We start from the raw sequence: 21,943 nt of genomic DNA, 5'->3' as shown, positions 1-21,943 counted from the left end.
AGAAAATAAATCTTAAGTATGAAAAAATAAGTTCTATGCACATGCGGAATGCCAGGATCTTCTTTAAGTGAAGCGTTATTGAAGTGTAATGTATGTTCAGTGAGAAACGGGGGGGGGGGGGGGTGCATGTACAGCCATCACTTTATAAAAGCATTCCTCTACATAATACAATCTATAAGCTGTAAGACGTTCATAGCAAATACATGTTGATAGATTGATTATTTTTGGATAGCTCATAGACCTACTTTGCATATAAGAATCGGGCGAGAGTTGGTTTTATTTTCTTTCTTTACATGTTTTTTATGTTTTAATATGTAGATAGTACATAAAATATTTATTTTTCGATGAACATTATTGATAAATTACTGCCAAAAAAGAATTCACATAAAAATAAAGTTTGTACAAAATAGCTATTCAGATATCTGATGCCAAGTGCACACATCGTGTTCTTAAGATGACATTAGTAGTAGATATATATCATCAGTCCATAGAAGATAATAGACATTCTAAGGATACCGTTTACGGGAGGGGGAAGGGGAGGGCGGAGGAGGAGGGCGGAGGAGGAGGGTACCAATGTTAAAGCATGGAGTATTGTACCTTGTATTTGTATAGTACAAACTTGTAAACAAGAAGTATAGTAAAAGGAGGAGGTTTTACTACAGTGATGAGCTTTCTAAGAGTATAGAGCCAGCCCTACACCCCCCCCCCCATTCGCCCTCTTTATACCAAATAAGGCCAGCATCATAAACAATATTCAAGTTGACATGTGTGAAAACTAGTGATGAAAGTTGTCGATGTCTACGTCATTGATGGGTGTCGGGTTGCACATAGTAGCACATATACAAATAATGTCCAAGCACGGTCGTTATTAAGAAAACAAACATGAACGATTACACGTTGCGTAAAATCAATCAGTACAACATGATTATAATGTTGATGAGGCATATAAGGGTGACATTACTGTTTTACTCAGTGGCGTAGGAAGGTACTTTTGCGTGGGGGCTGAAGACTAATGGCCGGCCTGGGGGAGGGGTCTAAGGGGAGGGGGTATCCCCCTCCCCCTTTGGAATTTTTGGCATTTCCAGGTGGCCTCAGATGCAATTTGGTGCAATATAGCACACTTCAACACCCACTCCATTTTGTAAACTTAATTTTGTATTTTCACTTGGCCTTAGATGCAATTTGGTGCTCCAAATGAGATTCTTTTTCTCATTTGGAAATGAAAAAGGGGTTTTCTGACTTGCGAAGCGGGGGGGGGGGCGGAATGATACTTCCGCCCCTCCACATTTTTCACTGGGGGGCTGGCGCCCCCCAGCCCCCCCCCCCCCGGTTCCTACGCCCTTGGTTTTACTGTTTACTGTTTTAAGATCATTGTCGATGCCTTTCATTTCAGAAAATTGTACCTACAGGCATGCAGACGAAAATGTTAAAAGATTTGCTTTCATATTCTTATAAATGATACCATTTTTAAAATTTTCTTCTACAAGTTTTGCTTGGTAAATGAAATGACTTCGTCCATCATTTTGTTTGCAGTTGCAAATCGGCCCGACCCCTGGTAACTAAAGATACCATGGAAACCATCCTGGTAGTTCACTGATTTGACCTCCACCCCTGCCTCTTTCAACCTATTTGCATAAATCACACCGTCGTCATGGAGACTGTCAAATCCACAGGTTTGAATCAGAGCAGGTGGTAAATCACTGAAATCTTCCTCAATCAGAGGCGAAAATCGACGATCCATCATAAATTGTTCAATTTCGTTCCAAATGTCGTCACTTCCGTTCTCTTCGTTGACGGGTCCTTCGTAGTAGCTGGACAACTGTCGGTGCTCAGCTGGAAGCAAGCGAGAGACGTTAAGGCGTTTCCGATAGAGGTCGCTCTTTTTAAACTCCGCTGAAACGTGTAAATTAGCAAGGGCAGCTTTCAGAAATCGGGGTTCACTCTCGCCTTTAATATACATAGACATAAAATCTGGTACTGCTATGTTGGGAAGAACTCCATCTTTGTCCCCAAAGATTTTGTGGCATTTTTGATATGAAGGAGTGCATATATCGAAGAACTGAACGTTGGGGTAAACCAATATTTGAACTTTGACCTTTGGTAAATCCTTTTCTCGACGTAATGCTTGCGTCATCAAGGTTGTGAGATAACCACCTGCACTGTCTCCGCCCATAGCAACGCGGTTCACGTCTATTCCAAATCTCTCACCGTTCTGCAAAATCCATTTAGATGCCTTCAAACTATCGTCGTAAGCTGCAGGGAAGATATGTTCTGGCGCGAGTCGATAACTAAAATTAAGGAGGGAAAAAACGAGAAGAAGCTCACTGTCTGTGTATAATCTGGCATTATTCTAGTCAGAGTTACATGGGAATGCAGAAAGATGAATTGGGAAGGGAAAGGTGTACCTCCATCGTAAACTTGGTTATATTTTACATATATATAAATCATGAACTTATATATGTACTATATTTACTATGCAACGCATGTACTAAATATACGCTTTCCACCTACGAGATCACGTGTTTCACGTAATCACGTTAATGCATAATTTGAAATGTATTTTTCGATAGATTAAGCAAGATGAGAAGTTTGTACTCAGCTTTACCAAAGGCTTGTTGAGTTGCCACAGATAAATGCTTATGAATGCTCTTCGGATATGTTCTTTATAGTAGTAATAATAATAATAATAACAACAACAATAATAATATTTAAAAAGTCATACTCCCAGATATAGTTTGTAATACGTTCCCGCTCGTTCTGCGAGTACACAGGTTTTCAACTTTTATATCAAACATGACCCCCGACACCGGTGGTTTTTTTGTTTTTTTTTGTTTTTTTGGGGGGAGGGGGTTGGGTGCCTGGCCCGAATAATGCTCGTAGCAATGATTTCCACGCGGGCGTGGTGTCGCCGCAGGTGGCAATGTCTATTAAATGGACATGAGTCTGATCACCAACTCAGAACTGTTAGGAGTCCCTGATATAAATACTAGATACGGTTTGTGTGTGTGTGGGTGTGTGTTTGCGCTGAGTATGTTAAAGAGTATAGCATGATTTAACCAATTGACTTGATCTCCTCTTTATGACACACTTATTACTGCACCTTGTCCTCTTGTCGGAAGCACTGAGCGTCTTAAAGGCATTGAAGACTCGCCCCAAACCCCGTGCGGTCATCTGAAAAAGTTAACTTTCCGTTGCTTGCAAATGACGTTTTGTTCGTGTCGCTACAAAATGCAGACAGTATACAGTTATGAAATGTGATACCTTGTTATCTTTAACTGGACCTGAGATCATGTCCATCGCTGTATTGTTTGTACACTGTGCTGTGAGTATTGACCGCAGCTTTATGTACTGACTGTACATTAGTGTCTAATTACCGATGGTAGCAAGCTGTGTGTGTGTATTTTCTGGGATCGATGGTGGTGTCTTACACTTCTGTTACACCTCATTCGAAACTAGGTCAGATTACCGGCATTACTCGTTTCTTTTTGCGCGAGTCTTCATACCCTTTAACATAACGGATCAACCTTCTTCTAAGTGTGTGTTGAATACATTATGTTACGTATGGTTATGGTTACTATACTTACTCAACAGAGATGACAACTGCATTCAACCTAGAGCAGAGGATGCGAGTTACACTTTCGTAGGCTTCTATAAATAGAACAAATAAGAGAAATAAGTGAGGCTACAAAATGTTACGCCAAGATTATCATTTTGAAGGTCTTCTACACGTATTCTAAACATGGCATGGAATGACCAAAGATAGTCAGCTATGGTAAAATGCACAACAAATGACACCGATTCTTTGGCCCGCTGTAATTGTACTAAAATCAAAGTACGTAGCATTCGCCTAAACGTTGTTATATATCATTATCTTCACAGGGCCCTTAGCCAGGAATTTTGAGCTGGATGGGCCACCAGTAAATTAAGTAGGGGCATCGATATCTTAGAGAGGGGCACAAACACTCGTGTCTTGTAACTTGTGAAGTTTTTTTACACTATGGTGGCACAGTTTGGGGGAGGGGAGGGGAGGGGAGGGGGAGGCAGTAGTCTATAGCCCGGCCTGGTCTTCACACACTCCGCGACACACTGACCGGAAATATTCACCTGAGCTTCCTAGTACCATCCCGCCACCGTGGAAGTATATAAAACCCGGAAGTAATTCATGACCTCTGTTGTTGGGTTCATGAAGTCGGACTGGAATACCATCCAAAGTCGTGACCTTTACGTTGACAGCTGGATCCGGAGGGAGTGGGGGCGTTAACAACTTCCGTAAATACCGAGCTGTTTGGATTCTCTTCACATCGCTGTTGTGCCTCTGGCCGGCTTTGATTGCCTGTGGACCAAACAGCCAAACTACATGATTATAGCATAAATCATTTTATGAGACTCGATAATAGGCGTATATGTGCCTATCTGGGGGGGGGGGGGGTCGTGCCTTGTAGGTTCGGTATTCTCATAAAGACTACAATTGTCATATTTCTCTGATAAAAAAATCCTCTTGCGCCGGGATGATCCTATGATTGATGGGTATTGATGGGTGGGGGTTGATAAAACCTACACAGAAAAATGTTTGAAGTGCAAATTTACTCGACACTTGCGTAAGATGGCCATCCAAGCTTAACGAATATCTTATTTGCATATCAAACCTATAGTTAAGAATAAACCCAAAGAAATTAACATGACCAGTTCAGCAATATTCTCTATAAATCTGGGTTTCCCTAACTTTATCCCCCCCCCCCAACGAACCCCCTGTGGATGTCAGAGTTGTCCACGAACCCCCAACTTTTCGAGACACGATCTGAGTCTATAAAACGCATAACAGTGCTTCGTAAAAGATCAAGTTCATAGTGTAATACTGTAATGGAAAAAAAAACAAGAGATGAACATTTATTTGGAAACTTCAAGATCAGATCAGCTCTTTATCTTCACGACGTACTGTCATGCGTGCACTATCTTCACCGAAGTCATGCGGCCTGTGTCTGTTTCATAATTCAATTATTTATCACATGCACGGTACGGTACTACAATGGCAGCATTCGCGTATGGAACGCCAAAAGAGATTGTCGAAAGGTACGACTTTTGTACATTACTAAATTATATGATATATCAGATTTAAGTTCAACAAAATGTTTTGACTTCCAAAAACGTCTCACGAACCCCTTGGAAAAGACTCACGCACCCCATGGGTTCATGCACCCCAGTTAGGGAACCCCTGCTATAAATTGATCGATCATGCAGCCTTCTTTTCATAACAATATAACAACATAAACTTAAGTTACATGTGAACTAAGTGCACAAAGTCAGTGCGTGTGCGTACCGCTTCTTTAGAAGTGATTATAACTATCCGTTTGATTGACTCTCCCTACGCCACGTAACTGCTGCTAATCCATTGCATCAATATCTCCTACCAAACCCAACCCCTCACCCACCCACGCCATCCTGCCTCTTGTGTGTACGGTGCAGTCAGTATTGATGGGTACAGGCATTGGGAAAGGTACACTCATTGAGGAGGAATGCACATTGAGGAGGAATGCAACCAGTGTGGTATTGCAAATTTTATAATTTATTGCAGAGATTTGCCCGTCATCATATGAACTCCCAACTCATTCCACGCATGCGTATATACCTTGTTATAATTGAGTGTATGGATCGTGAGCAAAACTGAGCTTGACTTATAATATACACATGAATAATTCATATCGACAGACTAAAGTCCAACATACTGAGATACCTCGTTAGTGCTACAAGGTGAGCGTGGTGTAACAATAGCCTACCGTGGTATAGTACTCACCATGAACTTGACGTACCAATACAATGACATAAGCATACGGTACTTCCATCGTTCCGCGATACCCTTCGGTATTATCGTAGGATAAAGTATACAGAGGGCTGCCCCGACCCTGTGTCTGATGCGTTCCAACCACCTCATTACCTCTTCGTACAGAGACCACAACCGTTCTGTCATACTTAACCAACAACAACGCTCAAGAACTTGATAAAATACAGCATCAGTGTGGCTTGCCTGTATAGCTTATTTAATTCAATGTAGAGGATGTCTATGCAATCTTCTCGTGTGACCGTATGATGGTGATAACTTAATCAAACACATGCATACATATATAAATCTGTTTACATACTTTGCACCCAACCGATTTGGAACGTCTATAGTCATTAAACAATGGTTTGGTACCTCGGAATAACCGGTTATTTACATGACCTTTGGCGTCGTAATCTCGCGATGTAAACTGAAACATTTATTTTAACTCCTTCACTTCAGTTTCCTTTTTGGGATCGTATATATATAGTGTTCATATATTATTCATGTGTATCATCTATACACAATATAGTAAAGCAATATATGTGCGTTGTTTATGCCAAATCCTGAAGTTTAACTTCGTGGTAGTCTACGTTTTTACAGGGTCAAAAATGCCGCACTATGTTGCCTATGACTCATGTTTCCTATATCATGTCATCATAAAACTGAGTTCATATTTGTAGGCACATGTTAAATGTTCATATCAGGCTAAATGACTAATGCTGCTCTATTGATGAGCTTGTACTCGCGCCAAATTTTTCAAATAACTGCAGTACAATGATTTTCAAAAAGTGTGTGTAAGAATATATATATATATATATATATATATATATATATATATATATATATATATATATATATGTATATATTCGAATATAGACTATATATGTAGGCCGATATATATATACATATATACGCACATAAGAACAGTTTAACTGAGCCCCATGGATGAGCTCTGTTAACGCGGAAATGAACTGTAATGAATTAAGTCCGCTGTTTTGACGGATACGGGCCTATTACACTATAAAGATGACATTACTATAATTGAGCTAAGGCTTCATAAAACATCACATGGTCACAACTCGAGGACGTTCTCATATAGGTCTTTAAAGAATAACAAGGATAAAGCGTTTTGATTCCATAGTGTGTAGGATGAAAGGTACTCCGTAAAAGCAGGTGAAATGCAATTTGTTCTTGAGGAAAGAGACAACGTTAATACTAATATCTTCATTTATAACGTCACTGGATACAACGGGGAACAGACAACGCCTTTATTTGGATGCGAATTTCTTATATCATTTACGGTGTATTTACGTTACAGCCTTACGCGAGACATTACAAAACAGTGTAAATAATTTGTGACATTTACCCTGTGTATATCTTACTGCTGGATAAAAAATCGTTTCATTTCTTCGATAAGATCTTACTCCTTGTTTTGCATCTCATTGTAACGAACATAAGTAGATTGTTAATACCATCAAAAGACATTTGTTCCCTTCGGAGTCTGCTGTAAATAAAAAATCAATTTTAAGTAGGCCTACTGTCGCGGTCATAGCGCAATGTATCGCAGCATGTCACATTAATAGCGCAATGATAGGACACAAACACGTCCCATCAATATTATGCACATATAAGCTTATATATATATATACATAGTACAGAAATCTAGTGTATATATATATACTGCCGAATAACTTCGCAATATAGCAAAGTCGTTAGTAACTATGGAAAACCGATATTTTCTTCAATAATAGAGTATCCTTAACGTTGTGCGCAGCCTGAAAAAGCCTTCACAGATACAGCACACTAAGGCAAGCAGTAGGTACCACATAACATACACCATAGTTAAGCCAATACTGGAAAATATACGAGTACCAATACTACACTATACTTCATAAAAAATGTTGAACTTATTTAGACTTCTATTCGGAAATGCGAGACAGGAAAAATGTTGGAGTGAGTTACATGTGGCGGTAATACAGAATGACGTCACAACTGTCCGAAATATTGTTGCGACCAATGGTAGCGCCAGTATGCAGGAGAAGACTCCACAAGGGGACACGGCGTTACTTCTAGCGGCTAAATTTGGATGTAATGAGGCGTTATGCGTTCTCCTTGAGCTTGGCGCAGACCCGAATCAACCTCGATCTGCATTAATTGATCTTATCAAATCGGGCAAGAATATCTCATCCGTGTCGATCGAAAAGCTGGTAGAAAGCGGTGCTAACCTGGACGCCATTTGCGGTACGTTTGGGCTAAATCCGCTAGGGTGGTGCGCGAAGACGGGTAACGTCACAGTATTGAAGCAACTTCTAATGCACGGCGGTGTACCATGGACGAATTCATCTCAAAGACAAAGGGACACGGATCCGTACTTTATTGCGGCTAGGCATGGCCATTTTGATTGTCTGAAACTGTTGCTATTTTACGAGGACCCGGATGCTATGAGTTTTTGCCCATGCGGCGCGTCTGTTGTACTCCACGAGACTCCACTTTGCTTCGCTTCTCGGGAAGGTCACGAGTGGTGTGTTGATTTCCTGTTATCTTGTGGCGCCAATCCAGACACAAAGAGACCGACCGTGCAGAATGCGTCTCCGTTATTACTCGCTGCAAGTAGAGGACATCTCAGCATTGTTAAAAGGTTGGAACCACTTACACAGACCAGGAAGTTTTATGACGGCACCAGGAAATCCATTCTGCATATCGCCGCTGAGAACGGACACCTGGATATTGTGAAGTTCGCAGTTGAAGCAGGTTACGATCCAAACACAGAGACCGCGCCAGGAACAAGAACACGAGCGTTTTTCCGTCTGCTGGAACGAGTCGCTTCGCCTCTGTATCTTGCGGTAAGTGCAGGACACACGGAAATAGTCAAATATCTATTGAAGAATGGCGCCTCCATGCAGGATCACGGCATGTTACAGTGCCCTCTCTGGCAAGCTTTTCCAAATTTGGAAATGATGGCCACAGCGTTTGACCATGGGGCCACGATTTGCAATTGTCAGAGAGAAAAGATGTTTACGACACAAAAGTTTCAATTGCTTGCTATAAAATTCCTTCTAGATCGCGGTTTGGACCCTGAATTCAAATGTGAATACTCACCTTTTGGTTTCTGTGTTTGGCAGATTTATCCGGCTAACAAAGAACAATGCCATTCACTTTTGACGCTTCTTAGATTGTGGAGTTCTTATTGGTCAAAACCATTGATATGTCGTCATCTAAAACAAAGCCTAAGATTGTGCAAATCTACGAGTTTAATCAACGAAGTACTGTGCGAGGTACCATCTCTCCAACATTTATCTCGCGTGTCTATTCGTCGTAGTCTGGGGCAAGAGAAACTGTCTTGCGCCCTCTGTTTTGATGAGTTACCTCTGCCGACGACGTTACGAGATTTCGTACAATGTACGAATGTGGAAGTGGAGATGGATTGAATTACATATATACAACACGAAACGAACTTTGCGGGTTACAATTGCGGGTTTAATAATTAAATGGTGCTCTTATCCATACGTAACTGATTTCTCATAGCCTACAGAGATCATTTTGTACAGTATGTTAAAGGTGGTAGGTTGTTTCATTACAAATAGTGATTTTATGACCAATCACAGAAGCCCTTGCAGGCGAGCCTAACGTGCCATTGGTTCTGAAATTGACGTGTGTCAAATTAAAATTGGCGTACATTAGTTTCTCTTACTCTCATTGGTCAACATCGTCGTTATGCACGAAAAGTGGACATCTGACGATCTTCTCACATATGACAGTTTCTAGTCTGTTTCCATTGGTTCATTCAGCGTCCAGAGTTGTCATTGGCACAAAACCAGAATTTGTCAAATTAAATTGGCATCCGTCGGTTTTTTGCACTTCTTCTACGAAACTTTGTCACATGACATTTTAAAAAGTCCTTAATTGGAATAAACTGTCCATCTTTTTTCTCCAATCGGAAACTCTTGTATAACTGAATGAGCCAATAAGGATATGAGCAACTGTCATTCCTGAGAAAAAAGTTGTTTCACACATCTAAGATAGTACACCTGTTTCCTTCAAGTTTTTGTGCTGAGACGTATCAACTGCTAATATTTTTGAGCCCAAACACGTTAGGGACGAAACGAATTCAAAATTGAACGGAGAGTTTAGAGTATGTTCCTCCTTTATCAGCCAAAAATAAATTTCTCTCTGGAGAACGATTTCATTTTAAGTCTAGCCTGAACATTCCATCAGGACTCTTGAATGTATAGATTTAAAGATATAAAACTTCCAAGAACCTTGTTGACAATAACTTGCTTCTTCTCCCAACTGTTGGTTCCTTTTCACAGAATGAGCAAAAATTAGGCCAAACTTTGAGAGAAATATATATTGATCAACAAAATAAAAAAGACTTGCTTGCTTGTTAGAGAAGGTTTTATTTTAAATTTATAATTTCACAAATGGCTTTTTATTTACAAAAATTTGCTTCTGTTACCAGAGAATTTTTAAACATTTCTTTTTAAATTATTCTATATATGCTCTATGATTGTGGCAGTAAATCAATTACATTCATCTGTAAATTGCATGATTAATATTTAAGAAAAAGAAGATGTTTGTTTTACATGTAGTAAAGACAAAAATAATTTTAAATGTATACGTATATTTGAAATAAAAAAGTAATATTTATATATTTAATGTCTATTCAATGATATCATCAGGTTCTTTTAAATTTCTCTAAAATTTTAACTCTTTGAATGTACAAATAAATATATCTCCTGTGGAATCCTATTTTCTCCTCTTTTTTTTTGGACACTGAGCCAGAAGGAGATAGCAAATCTCTAGAAAGCAAACATTTCCTTTTTAATTTAAAGATTGATTCACTTTAGAGTTGATCTATATTTCAAAAAATTGAGAGGGCACCAATGCATTATGACTAACATGGGAGAAATTCCATACAGAAATAGCAGACAAAGAAACATATCAATATTTTTGACCACACTTTCGATTTAGAATAATCTCATACTTTCTATCAAGAAGTAGATTGCTATGAAGGGCACCTATGGCAATTAAAGGGACATGACACTTGCTGACTTTTGGGGGCAGTATTACAATTTGGTGAAGGCATCTATTTGGTGAGACATCCATTTCAATTTGCCAGGAGTGACATGGATTAACTCAATCCCCTGGACTATATATAACAGGTAACAGTAATGGTAACTCCTTTGTACATAAATTGGTACATATTATTACGTTATTAATATTATAAGTATTGGAACCTACACATCAGATCCCCTAACTTTTTCAAATTGATATTTTGTCCATGAAACTTTGTCTTTTTGACTAATTTATTCATATTTATGAGAAAGCATGTGTAACATTCACAGACAGCGGTATACACAAACTGACAAGCATACCAGTCCAAGCTACAACACTTTAACTGATTCTATCTGTTGATATCTCTTGACCATGGACTGGATGCAAAGTGGCGCCTTTATTAGCTTCACCGGGTATGAGTTACAACTTGATCAACTCTCACTGATTCAGGATTATGCTTCACAGACAGACGGAAAGACAGGCAGAGATACATACATACTAACAGACACAAATGTCACTCTGTACTTATTTCTTTGAGTTCACCTGACCTTCATCCTTCATTCGAGGATTTGGAATCAGCTGCCTGTTACTATAGCAGCCACTTTAATCCATGAAGCTTATGAACACCGTCTAAAATCCTTCTTTGCATTCCTTTCAACACGTTTCCGGCTTGCAGCTGTTGAAAGCTACCAGTAACCATGGAAACACATTACTTGACACGCAATTGTCTTGTCATTTAATGAGTTAATGTGGTCCGTCTAGCAAATCTCTTAAGAAATGTATCAAACCGAGACGAGAAATTGAGTAATTTCTACAACTGTTTTTTCTTAATAATCTTCTGTTTCTATAACTTTTATGATGATCACGCCTTCTAAACTGGTTATCTGAATAATAAACTAATCAAAATTACCGATAGAATGCTGTGGAAATGAAGAACTTAATGGCTAGAATGGGATTTGGATCAGAGCCCTGCGCTCTACCTACCGAGCAGCTATCCAGCCCTTTAGTTGGTGGCGGTCCCTATATTGCCATCTCCTGCTGGAGGTGCCAGTGAGAAGCCACCTTGCAAACCGTGCAACCAGGGATCACGCACCAGTTTTTTTTTGATACCACTCAGAAAGGAGCAGAGAAGGGAATTCGAGAGAACTTCTTTGACTTTTTTTTATGTAAGCCAGGAGGTCCAGAGGTTTCTATAAACTAGAGGTCTCTATAATCTAGAGGTCACTGATTTGAATCCTGTTCCAGTCATTAATTTCTTTGCTCTTTTCCATTCCTTCTAATCTTCCAGTCAGTTCTCCATTGTTTGTTAATTTGTTAAAAGAATGCTAATTAGTAATTCGATTCATACTTACAATAGTTCTATACATCCAAAGATCTCTTGGACATCTTACAGAAGAGGACAATACCCAGTAAGTAGATTTACACATTTAAACATTTTGTATTAAAAAAAAATGTGTTTAATGCCCCCGGAGGTACTTACTGTAAATAGCCTACATCACCTGTTCTTTTACCACAAATTTCGCTCATTATCAGAAGCCATAGTTTTATCTAGATATTATTAGCATGTATAGTAAAAGGCATCCACTGATGCATTAAATCTGTCTGTGTGGCTTTTGCTGGTGACTTTATTTTCTGTGAATTGCATGCAACGCCCACAGTAATGTTTGGGTTAGTCTCGTAAGCAGAATATAGAAGTACTTAAAAAAGTCGCGGGTTTGGGTTATCACGCACGTCTGTATAGCAATACAAGCTAGAGTTGATGTCTTCATAAAAAAAAATTGTATATATGTGACCACCAAAACATAAATATATTTAAAAAATAAATATAAGATAAAAGAGATAAAGGGTGGAAGGTGATAGGATGAGAACAAGAGGAAATTCCACTTTGGAACTGGCAACAAAATTTGATGTAATAAATAAATATTTGAGAAGGGGAGGGTGGAAGGCAAATAATGTGATGTTCCTCGTTTCAAAGAAACCTTTAAATATTTCAAAAAATCACCGTAGGCCACAAATCTGTGTTCAGTGTCCTTGAAAACAAAGGGATAAACATAACAGAAGATTACGCAGTCACTCCCTGTGCATCATCAATGTGCGTAAGTAACTAATGTTTATTCATAAATAAAACTAGAATTATTGAGAAATGACTGGTGCAACCGTCAATCTTGGATGGATTTCGATGGGAGTTGCAGCAATTTTCATGATTTCTAATGCCTATTAGAGTGATTAGGACAATGTTGTTCATAGGTGTCCATAGACTTTTAACTAATTCCATGCTCCATAAAGCCATTGTTCTATATAGTGCTCTAGTATTAAGTAAATCTTGGGACATTTAAAGCGACTGTAAGAAAAGCAATTTTGACTTTCCATTCAATTGTCAACACAGACATCTTTCAAATCGACCAAAGAATTTTAATTTTTCTTACCGTCAAGGTTGATTTTATTAAAAGTAGATTTCCTTCCCCTTGTGAACATTTGTCCGAGAAAATGACCAACTCTTAAATTCTTTGTTCGTGTCAGAATTAAAAGTAAATTTTTATGCCTGTGACATATCACAAATCTCATACATGAATTGAAGTATACATGTAACGTATTCTCAATTGAAAGGACCTCACCAGAGTTTCATGAAAAATAATAATAATGATATAATGATGATATAATAATAATAATAATAATAATAATAATAATAATAATAATAATAATAATAATAATAATAATAATAATAATAATAAGAATAATAATAAGAATAATAATAATAATAATAATAATAATAATAATAATAATAATTATAATAATAATAATAATAATAATAATAATAATTAATAACAATAATAATAAAGAATAATAAGAATAATTAAAAGAATAATATAGACAATAATATCATAAGTATAGCATCTCACTTGTATGGTTTTAGTTTTTGAAAAGGTTTTCATCATAGAGGTACTGAAAAGGCAATACTAGATTTGAAAACTACACAACATGAAAAGTGTTTTTCTCGTCAATGGCAATACATTATACAGAAGATGCTGACATTCTTTTGCACTGAGTTTAAAGTCATCGAAGCTTATCATGTGGAAAATCAAACCTTGGTTACAGTTTACGTATTTCGCAAGAAATGTGTGTCAGGTTCATTTATTATTATTTTTGTTTATGACAATCTTATAGCCAACCTGTGGTGTTTATATGGCAATAAGACATATAGTAACACTGATAAAATATGACCCAGTCCTATTAGGATAACTATGTACTACATGTATGCTATTCTCACATATCCACAGCACATGATAACACAGTGTTACTGTGTGATTTATCATATCAAATTTATACCGGTGGACAGGTTAGGTGAGAACGTGTTGATGGCAATCTTATAGCCAACCTGTGGTGTTTATATGGCGATAAGACATATAGTAACACTGATGAAATATGACCCAGTCCTATTAGGATAACTATGTACTGTATGCTATTCTCACATATCCACAGCACATGCTAACACAGTGTTACTGTGTGATTCATCATCCCAAAGGAGACAAAAACTAAAACCTGGTTTAATTCATATTTAAAGCTAATAACCATCAAAAAGAGGTGATTGCCATCATTCTGATTAATGCCAAGTTTTGTCTAATCAACAGTTTCAATTAATCAAAACTAGCACAACCATCTGTGTGAAATGAATCATAATTCCAAGATATGGGGAGTTGACACTGAGTTTTGTTTCGTTTAAATGACAAGATTTATCCTTTCCATGGTATATGGTAGATGAGTACACACAGCTAAAATAGCAGGTGGATCTTGCATATGTTTACCCCCACTACAAAATCATGTTTTACCTCTTTAAGGACCTTTCCACGAAGAATCACCCGAGTGTTCTGAGAAGGGGTCCAGATTTTGGGGGGAGAGTTCCACTGAACAATGTAGAACCCTATAAAGAAGGTCAAAATGAAACAGAACATTTAACTTATATTTCTGCTTCGAAAACATGAACCAGTTTTTCAGGAAACAAAGACGTCTGGATAAAAACATGAGTCACATGCTGACAGTGCTGGGTTAACATATGTAAACGTAGAAATGGATTTAAAGAAAATAATAATAAAACTGCATTTTCAATATCTAAAAATACCATGAGAAACTTTTTTTCAAAATTGTATTTTAGAATTGTATTTATATTTTCTGCATTTCAGCACAATATTTTGCCTCCCTACAGATTCTAGAAAGTAACAATGTATATAGAATTTAATTATTTTATATTAAAGCAACAGTGTGCAATGCACCTGTTAAATCTTTATCCATCTCATAACCCCATAGCAATGAAGTTCATATTCCAAACTGTTCAACTCTTTCAATATTTCATTTAAATCAAGAAAATTCTATTAGTTATTTCTATGAGCGATCCTCCGAACTGGCAAAATAACAAAATCCCAACAATTTGACCGAAATTTGCTTTGGACTAAATACCATTGCAATAAAATGACTGATTATGTCATCTAGAGAATTATGAAATCCATTCATCACCTTCTTATGAAAGATATGAAAAACAAAAACAACAACCACAACTAAAAATTTTATTCAATCGAGTGGAAATGATGTCCTTGGTTTGAAGTACTTTTGAGACTTCTCCATCAGTCTCCTAGCAAAGCTTTTAAAAAAAATACTATAATATGAAATATTTGTATGGAAACAAAAAACCTATAAAATGAAAGCTAATTCTCAATTATCAAAATGGTATAAACCATAAGTTTAGAACAATTTAATTGCAATTTTCCTGATTCCAAAAAAAAAATAATAATAATTTCCTGAGGTCAAGGAAACATTGCATAAAGCACACGTAACTTTTGGACATGGATTCAATGAGAAAGTACAAATAATTTTTCTATATATATAATAACACAAAGGAGAGAAATGAGAAATAAAAATAACAATTTTCCTACAAAAATGGGTAGAATAGCTGCAACCTTAAAGGAAGTGCATGAGTCACAAGCTCACCAAGTATTTTTTTTTTTACTCCCAATTTCACATTTTATCATTTTCCCCATTACCTACAAGTTTGGTTTCACTTTGTAAATATGATGGGATTGGTTGACATTAAAACCCACACCACAAACAAATGTAGCAAAATAGTATAAAAAAATTATGATTATTAAATATGAGACCAATTGGCTTCTACCTGGGGTATGAAGGAAATATTTCTCCTGACGTCGTCAAGACCGAGTTCGGACACTTTTAATGTTATCAATGGTGACGATACCATCCGGGTTCCTCCAACCTCATCAAGACTACTGAGGGAGCTCTTCCCTGCGCCGGTGCGACCAACAATTCCAATCTGTAGACAGCAAAAGAAATTCATTTAATTACACTAACAGCTGACGAGATGAAATACAAAATGCATAAATAACTCAACCCCAACTTGCTCATGTATAGTAAAGATTTCACGATGATCATAGCTGGATGCGACGAACGATATTTGCATTAGTTTTGCGAGAATTGGGCATCTAACAAAATGACAATTACAGAGCTACACTTTATGTTGAAAACCCTCTCTGTGATATCAGTACAGGAAATATGAGGTATAGATCAGGGTTTCCGTAACTTTATCCCCCAAGGAATCCCCTGTGGATGTCAGAGTTGTCCATGAACCCCCAACTTTTTGAGACACCATCTGAGTCATTATTATACTATAATACGCATAACAGTGCTTTGTAAAAGATCAAGTACATAGTGTAATATTGTAATGAAAACAACAAGAGATGAACATTTATTTGGAAACTTCAAGATCAGATCAGCTCTTTATCTTCACGACGTACTGTCATGCGTAAACCAACTTCACCAAAGTCATGCGGCCTGTGTCTGTTTCATAACTCAGTTATTTATCACATGCACGGTATGGTGCTACTGTGGCAACATATGCGTATGAAACGATTTTTATGTTACGACTTTTGTACATCACTAATTTATATGATATATCAGATTTTAGTTCAACAAAAAGTACTCTAGTTTTGACTTTCAGAAACATCTCACGAACCCCCTGGGATGGACCCACGCACCCCCTGGGGGTTCATGCACCCCAGTTAGGGAACCCCTGCTATAGATGCTACCATCACCAGGCGCGTATCCAGGGGGGGCGTTGGGGGCGCGCGCCCCCGGGTAAGAAAAAGAGGAGAGAAAAAAAGAGAAGAAAAAGGAAAAAAGAGGAGGAGGAGAGGAAGGAAGGGAAAAGAAAAAGAAGAAAGAGAGAAATAGGAGAAAAGGAGGGAGTAAAAGAAAAACGCCAAGACACCGGGAAGAGAAAGAGGAACAGTGACATCATTACAGCGCTGATCCCTATTATACACACAGGGTAGCCAGTGACGGATCAAGGATATCGGAAGGGGCGTGTGCCTCACGTACCCTACCCCTTACACCGACAACTCCATTTTTTACGTTTCCAATTTTTCCTCTCTCACTCATGATCTATATATATACTATATATGGTCTATCATAACGCGTGTGTGTGTGTATACGCCTTAAAAAAATGTAGAATATTGTGCTATGAAACCAACTGTGGCTGGTCTCGAACTCGACCGTGTCGTCGGGGAACATGACGCATTTCGGGAAGGGGGCGACCGCCCCCCCCCCCCCCTACAGCATATTTTTTGATGATATCGCTAGTAATTTCAAAATAGAAAGTGCTTAGATGCAACTTACAAGGCCTGGGAAGTGTCATTTCCAGCGATCTGGGAGGCATTTTCGGCCGAAATTTTCCTGTACGCTTCACGCAAACTTATGATGGCGCTACGCTTAGATAATTTGCCTACAGGCTTCGCTCCTCCCTTGGCAAATTCCTCGCTACGCGTCTGTTCGAATTTGTAAAGCAAACAGCAGATATCACATCATATCAGTGAGCATGAAAATGGCGTTCCAGAATAAAAAGCCTCAAAACTGTCCGACTTGCCCGAAAAATAATAACCAAAAATTTTTTTCGCGTTCATCATGTTAATGTCAATATCATATAAGCAAGCATCGGTTATTACATCGCATGCCATCGTGTACCGTACGGTCCGTGAAAGTTGCGCAGTATACCGCGGGATGCGAATATAAACAACGAAATGTCTTATGTAGAGGGAGAAAAGGTCCAATTATGTCAAAACTATCTTTTACATTAGTAATGGCGAATTAGGGGCTGCATCCCCCCCCCCCCTCCTACGCCTATGTGTATAGTGTTCGGTTTCGGAAATATATGTTTTTTTTTTTAATTCCTTCAACGAAGTTTTATAATAGCCGTTTTAAGAGGTTTTAATATTTGTACACCAATAAATTAACTGTGTCTGAATTTTCGAAAATTTCTGACCAACATTCTTTATCACACTACCCTCTACTCGTGCAATTTTGACCGGTCTGTTAGGGGTTGAAGGAGGTTTTTCTATATTGGTTGTCCATTTGATGAAATTTTGTACAACATTATATGGGTATGTTTTGAAGTGACTTTATTCACGAGAAATGTGAATTTTCAAATTCTGAACGAATAATGGGCTGAAACCTTGAAAAGTGGGGCTGACGGAATTTTCAAATTCTGAACGAATAATGGGCTTAAAACCTTGAAAAGTGGGGCTGACGGATATTGTGGGCCGCGACGTAGAATCACCTACAAAAGCAATGATCCACAGGACATGCGATGAGTTCGAACATGATTTGTGACTGGTGACAATCTTCAAAAAGGTTATGGATGGAAAAAACTATTGGGAAATACTTGGTTCTCAGGCAAAAAAGTGTACATCTGGTTGGTCATTTTCAAGCCCGAGAAGTGCCATTTCCGGTGATCTGGGTGGTATCAAAACAAGAAATTTTCTTGTACGCTGCGCGCCAACTGATGGTGGCGCTCCGCTTAGATAGTAATTCACGCCCCCCGGGTTAGAAAATCCTGGATATGCCCCTGATCACATACAGTATCCTTCCATCATTTTAGTACAATGGCCAGGAATCACCAACCTAATTTGATCGGAGGGCCATATGTTATAAATTCTAATGTTTATAGATAGTGACATATTCAGTTAATATTAGCAAGTTGGAAGGAAACACTTTGTTACAAAATACTACTTGATTAATTCACCCTTGGCAAACAAAGGCAATGATCTCAAACTTTCATTTTTATTTGAATTAATCCATTGTACCGGTCTCAAAGCCTACAGAGAATGAACTAACATAACAGTTGGCCTGATGATCATGATTGCCAAAAGTCCCAAAAGTGATAAAACCCTTTTGAAATTAAAGGATGTCAAACGAGAAAAACATGGTGACACAAACAAACTTTGCTAGATATGCTATAATGTTCATAAAACTTAATATACATACACAGCACAAACTTTAATTGATAGTTTGACAAATCCCCTCGTGTGTTTATCATAACTCAGTGAGAATATGTTTGTTTGCAAGAGTTTCCATGGTAACTTACAAAATGAGCAAGTGGGTCTTTCATGAATTAAATTTACCATCAAATCACATTTCTTATTGTTTCAAGTTTACAAGCCCCTTTATTACATTTTCAGTTCCTTAAATATATTTTCTTTGGCTTTTGGACCCACAGACATGATCTTGTGAACAATTTCCAAACCGAGAGAAAAGGTCTCTCAATGTAACATCAATCATCTCCATGGCAACTAAGCTCCATTTACATTTAGCACTTATCAGGAAGTAGTATTGTTGTTATGAATTGGAAATATCGCTAACCTTCACTTTTTACTTCACTTTTTATTAACTCAGACGTAAAATGTGAAATGTTTGCAGCCATCGGTTTCTTAATCCTTCACGCGTCTCGATATTTCTACGCACGTTTGCATAAATGAAACATTGAATAAGGGGCTCGACATATATATGGGGCATTTAATTCGATTACCTACGTATATGTAATCCCTGATTTGATAAAAAAGTCGAATGATGAGTCACCGCCATAGATATCTGAAATGAAATCTGAATAAAATGCCTTTTAAGTGCGGGCTGATTCTAAAGAGAAGAGGAGTGTAACATATATGAGAATGCTGCTGAATTATTCCAGTTTTATATCTAGTTTCCGTTTGTCTAATTTGACTTCAGCAGGCAAGAAAACAATTGTACTGAAACAGACTATATATGTCACCTGAAGAACCGAGCAACATGCCAAACATATTGCTAAGTATAGGGGGAATGTGAGAGGGGACAAAAGGGGACAGGGTTAGAAAGGCAGTGGCGGAGCTAGGTATTGGTCGGGGGGGGGCGAGAATGGTCTGTAGGGGCGCTTTGACACTATCTAAGCGGAGCGCCACCACAGGTTGGCGCGTAACGTACAGAAATTTTTTGAGTAAAGATACTCCCTAGATCGCCAGAAATGACCCTTTCCGGGCCTTGCTTATTTGCAGATAAACGAAGAATAAATAGTCCTGGTGTCATCGCCAGTTTGTCAGAAAATTACACCAACAAAATGTGACAAATGTCAATAGGTATTTGAGAGCGCAATAAAAAAGTCAATAATCGCGAATAAGTAAAAAATGGTAAATAGCTGAAAAGGGTGCCAGCAGTCCATTTAAGTCCGTCAGGGGGGGGGGGGGGGGCATCCGCCCCTCTGACTGTATGGATCACTCCGCACTGGAGAGAGGGGAGGTGTGAGAGAAGGAGGACAGGAGTAGGAGAGAGAATTGGGGGAGGGGTTAGAGAGGATGGGTAGAGGAAGTGAGGGGTGGAAGAGGACAGTGGAAGTAAAATGCAAAAGGGGGTGGGAAGACATTGCTGTTCAGCAAAAATCAGTCTTCAACTTTCTGAATCCAACAGGATACGAATATGCAATAGATTTATTCGACTGTATTACAGGTTGCCGTTAGCAACGAGCACACAATGAGTATACTCAAGACCAACATTTTCTAATTTGTTATACAGAGGGAGATGTTTTTTTTTGGGGGGGGAAGGATGGTAGAAAGGTTATTTTAGGTTATTTCAGTATCTGCAAAACTGAAAATTAAATCTGTTTTTTTTTAAAAATATATTCAAGGTTAGTATTAAAATTGTTTTGCCAAGAGTAATATGCTACTCACAATCTTAAGATAACACTGCTGGCTGGTGGTGATTCAATCCAACACGATTCCAAAAACCATCTGACGACCACTTTAAAATGCAAACCTTGTCTCTGTGCGCGGGGATATCCTGGTAAGTGTCCAAATTTATCCACAAATCGAATCCCGAGCCCTGGGAAATCCCCTCACGTTGGTAAGGTCGTGGAGGATGGGTGAGGGGTGCGAAGATATGGGACCTTACCGATGAAGGAGGAACAAAAAAGAACATTTTGAAGACGAATGGACATGTACATCTTGTTTATCTTTCCATGCTCACCAATTCTGTCCTCTATGTCGTCCCTACTCTCTAACTGATATTATTATAGAATGGATGAAGTAACGTATGTTTTAATTCATGATTTTAGTGAGAGATAACAGCATTGGTAGATTTTTTAAGGCAAGGATAGGGCTATTCCATATCATGAAAGGAACAGGAATTGTTTAACGTAAAAAGTTTGAAGATAAAGCAAAAGTTCTGATAGGAATTGAAAGTGCAGTAGTAATAGAGCAAAGATGGGTATAAGGCGTGGAATACACAAGAGCAGAGGGAGAACATTAATGAACTATTAAAGAGGAATACAAAAAAATGACTGAAACATTTGCCAAACTAAAGGCTGCAACAAATTAAATTTCTGCTATTCCTGAGCCAAAAAAAAGGCAGAAAAAACTGTAAAACTGGGTGATTAGAAACTTTTAAACTAACCTTTAACATAGATTATAACTATAAGTACATATAAAACCCAGTGAACTACAAAGGCATATATGATTGCTACTCTTCCACACAATCGTAACACATCAGTGCAGCAATTTCTGAAGGTAGTGCAATGCCTTTAAACACTACTACCTACAATGTGAGATATCCCACAAGGCCCAACTAGACTAGATGGCCCACTTACCCAAGATGGCCCAGACAGCCAAGATTGCTCAGGCAGTTCAGTTAAGTCCATACAACCTGGATTGTTGAGGTGGCCCAATAATTTCAGAATTAGGCACATATAAAGTTAACCCATGAGTCCAGATA

General features: G+C 38.2%; 2 protein-coding genes and 1 long non-coding RNA gene across 3 annotated transcripts; 1 reads left to right on the top strand and 2 right to left on the bottom strand.

Annotated features, from left to right (window-relative positions):
- Window positions 1-1,306: 1,306 nt before the first annotated feature.
- LOC139975141 (arylacetamide deacetylase-like) lies at window positions 1,307-6,117 on the bottom strand. The gene is made up of 4 exons (XM_071982781.1): window positions 5,792-6,117; window positions 4,105-4,333; window positions 3,585-3,648; window positions 1,307-2,288 (listed from the first exon to the last, which is right to left on the bottom strand). Exons 1-4 carry the CDS (start codon window positions 5,963-5,965, stop codon window positions 1,481-1,483), a joined length of 1,275 nt encoding a protein of 424 aa, XP_071838882.1. The 5' UTR covers window positions 5,966-6,117; the 3' UTR covers window positions 1,307-1,480.
- Window positions 6,118-6,785: 668 nt separating this feature from the next.
- Window positions 6,786-10,355, top strand: LOC139975064 (ankyrin repeat and SOCS box protein 3-like). Its single transcript, XM_071982681.1, has one exon. It carries the CDS (start codon window positions 7,717-7,719, stop codon window positions 9,244-9,246), a length of 1,530 nt encoding a protein of 509 aa, XP_071838782.1. The 5' UTR covers window positions 6,786-7,716; the 3' UTR covers window positions 9,247-10,355.
- A 3,869-nt stretch (window positions 10,356-14,224) lies between these two features.
- On the bottom strand, window positions 14,225-21,113 carry LOC139975270 (uncharacterized). The gene is made up of 3 exons (XR_011795706.1): window positions 20,905-21,113; window positions 16,035-16,190; window positions 14,225-14,792 (listed from the first exon to the last, which is right to left on the bottom strand). It is a non-coding gene; the product is annotated as an uncharacterized lncRNA (long non-coding RNA).
- Window positions 21,114-21,943: the final 830 nt, after the last annotated feature.

Source organism: Apostichopus japonicus, chromosome 10 (genome assembly GCF_037975245.1).
Source record: "Apostichopus japonicus isolate 1M-3 chromosome 10, ASM3797524v1, whole genome shotgun sequence".
NCBI classification, from domain to species: domain Eukaryota; kingdom Metazoa; phylum Echinodermata; class Holothuroidea; order Aspidochirotida; family Stichopodidae; genus Apostichopus; species Apostichopus japonicus.
Note: the sequence above shows the minus strand (reverse complement) of the source record. Positions and strands in the feature narration are given on the sequence as shown.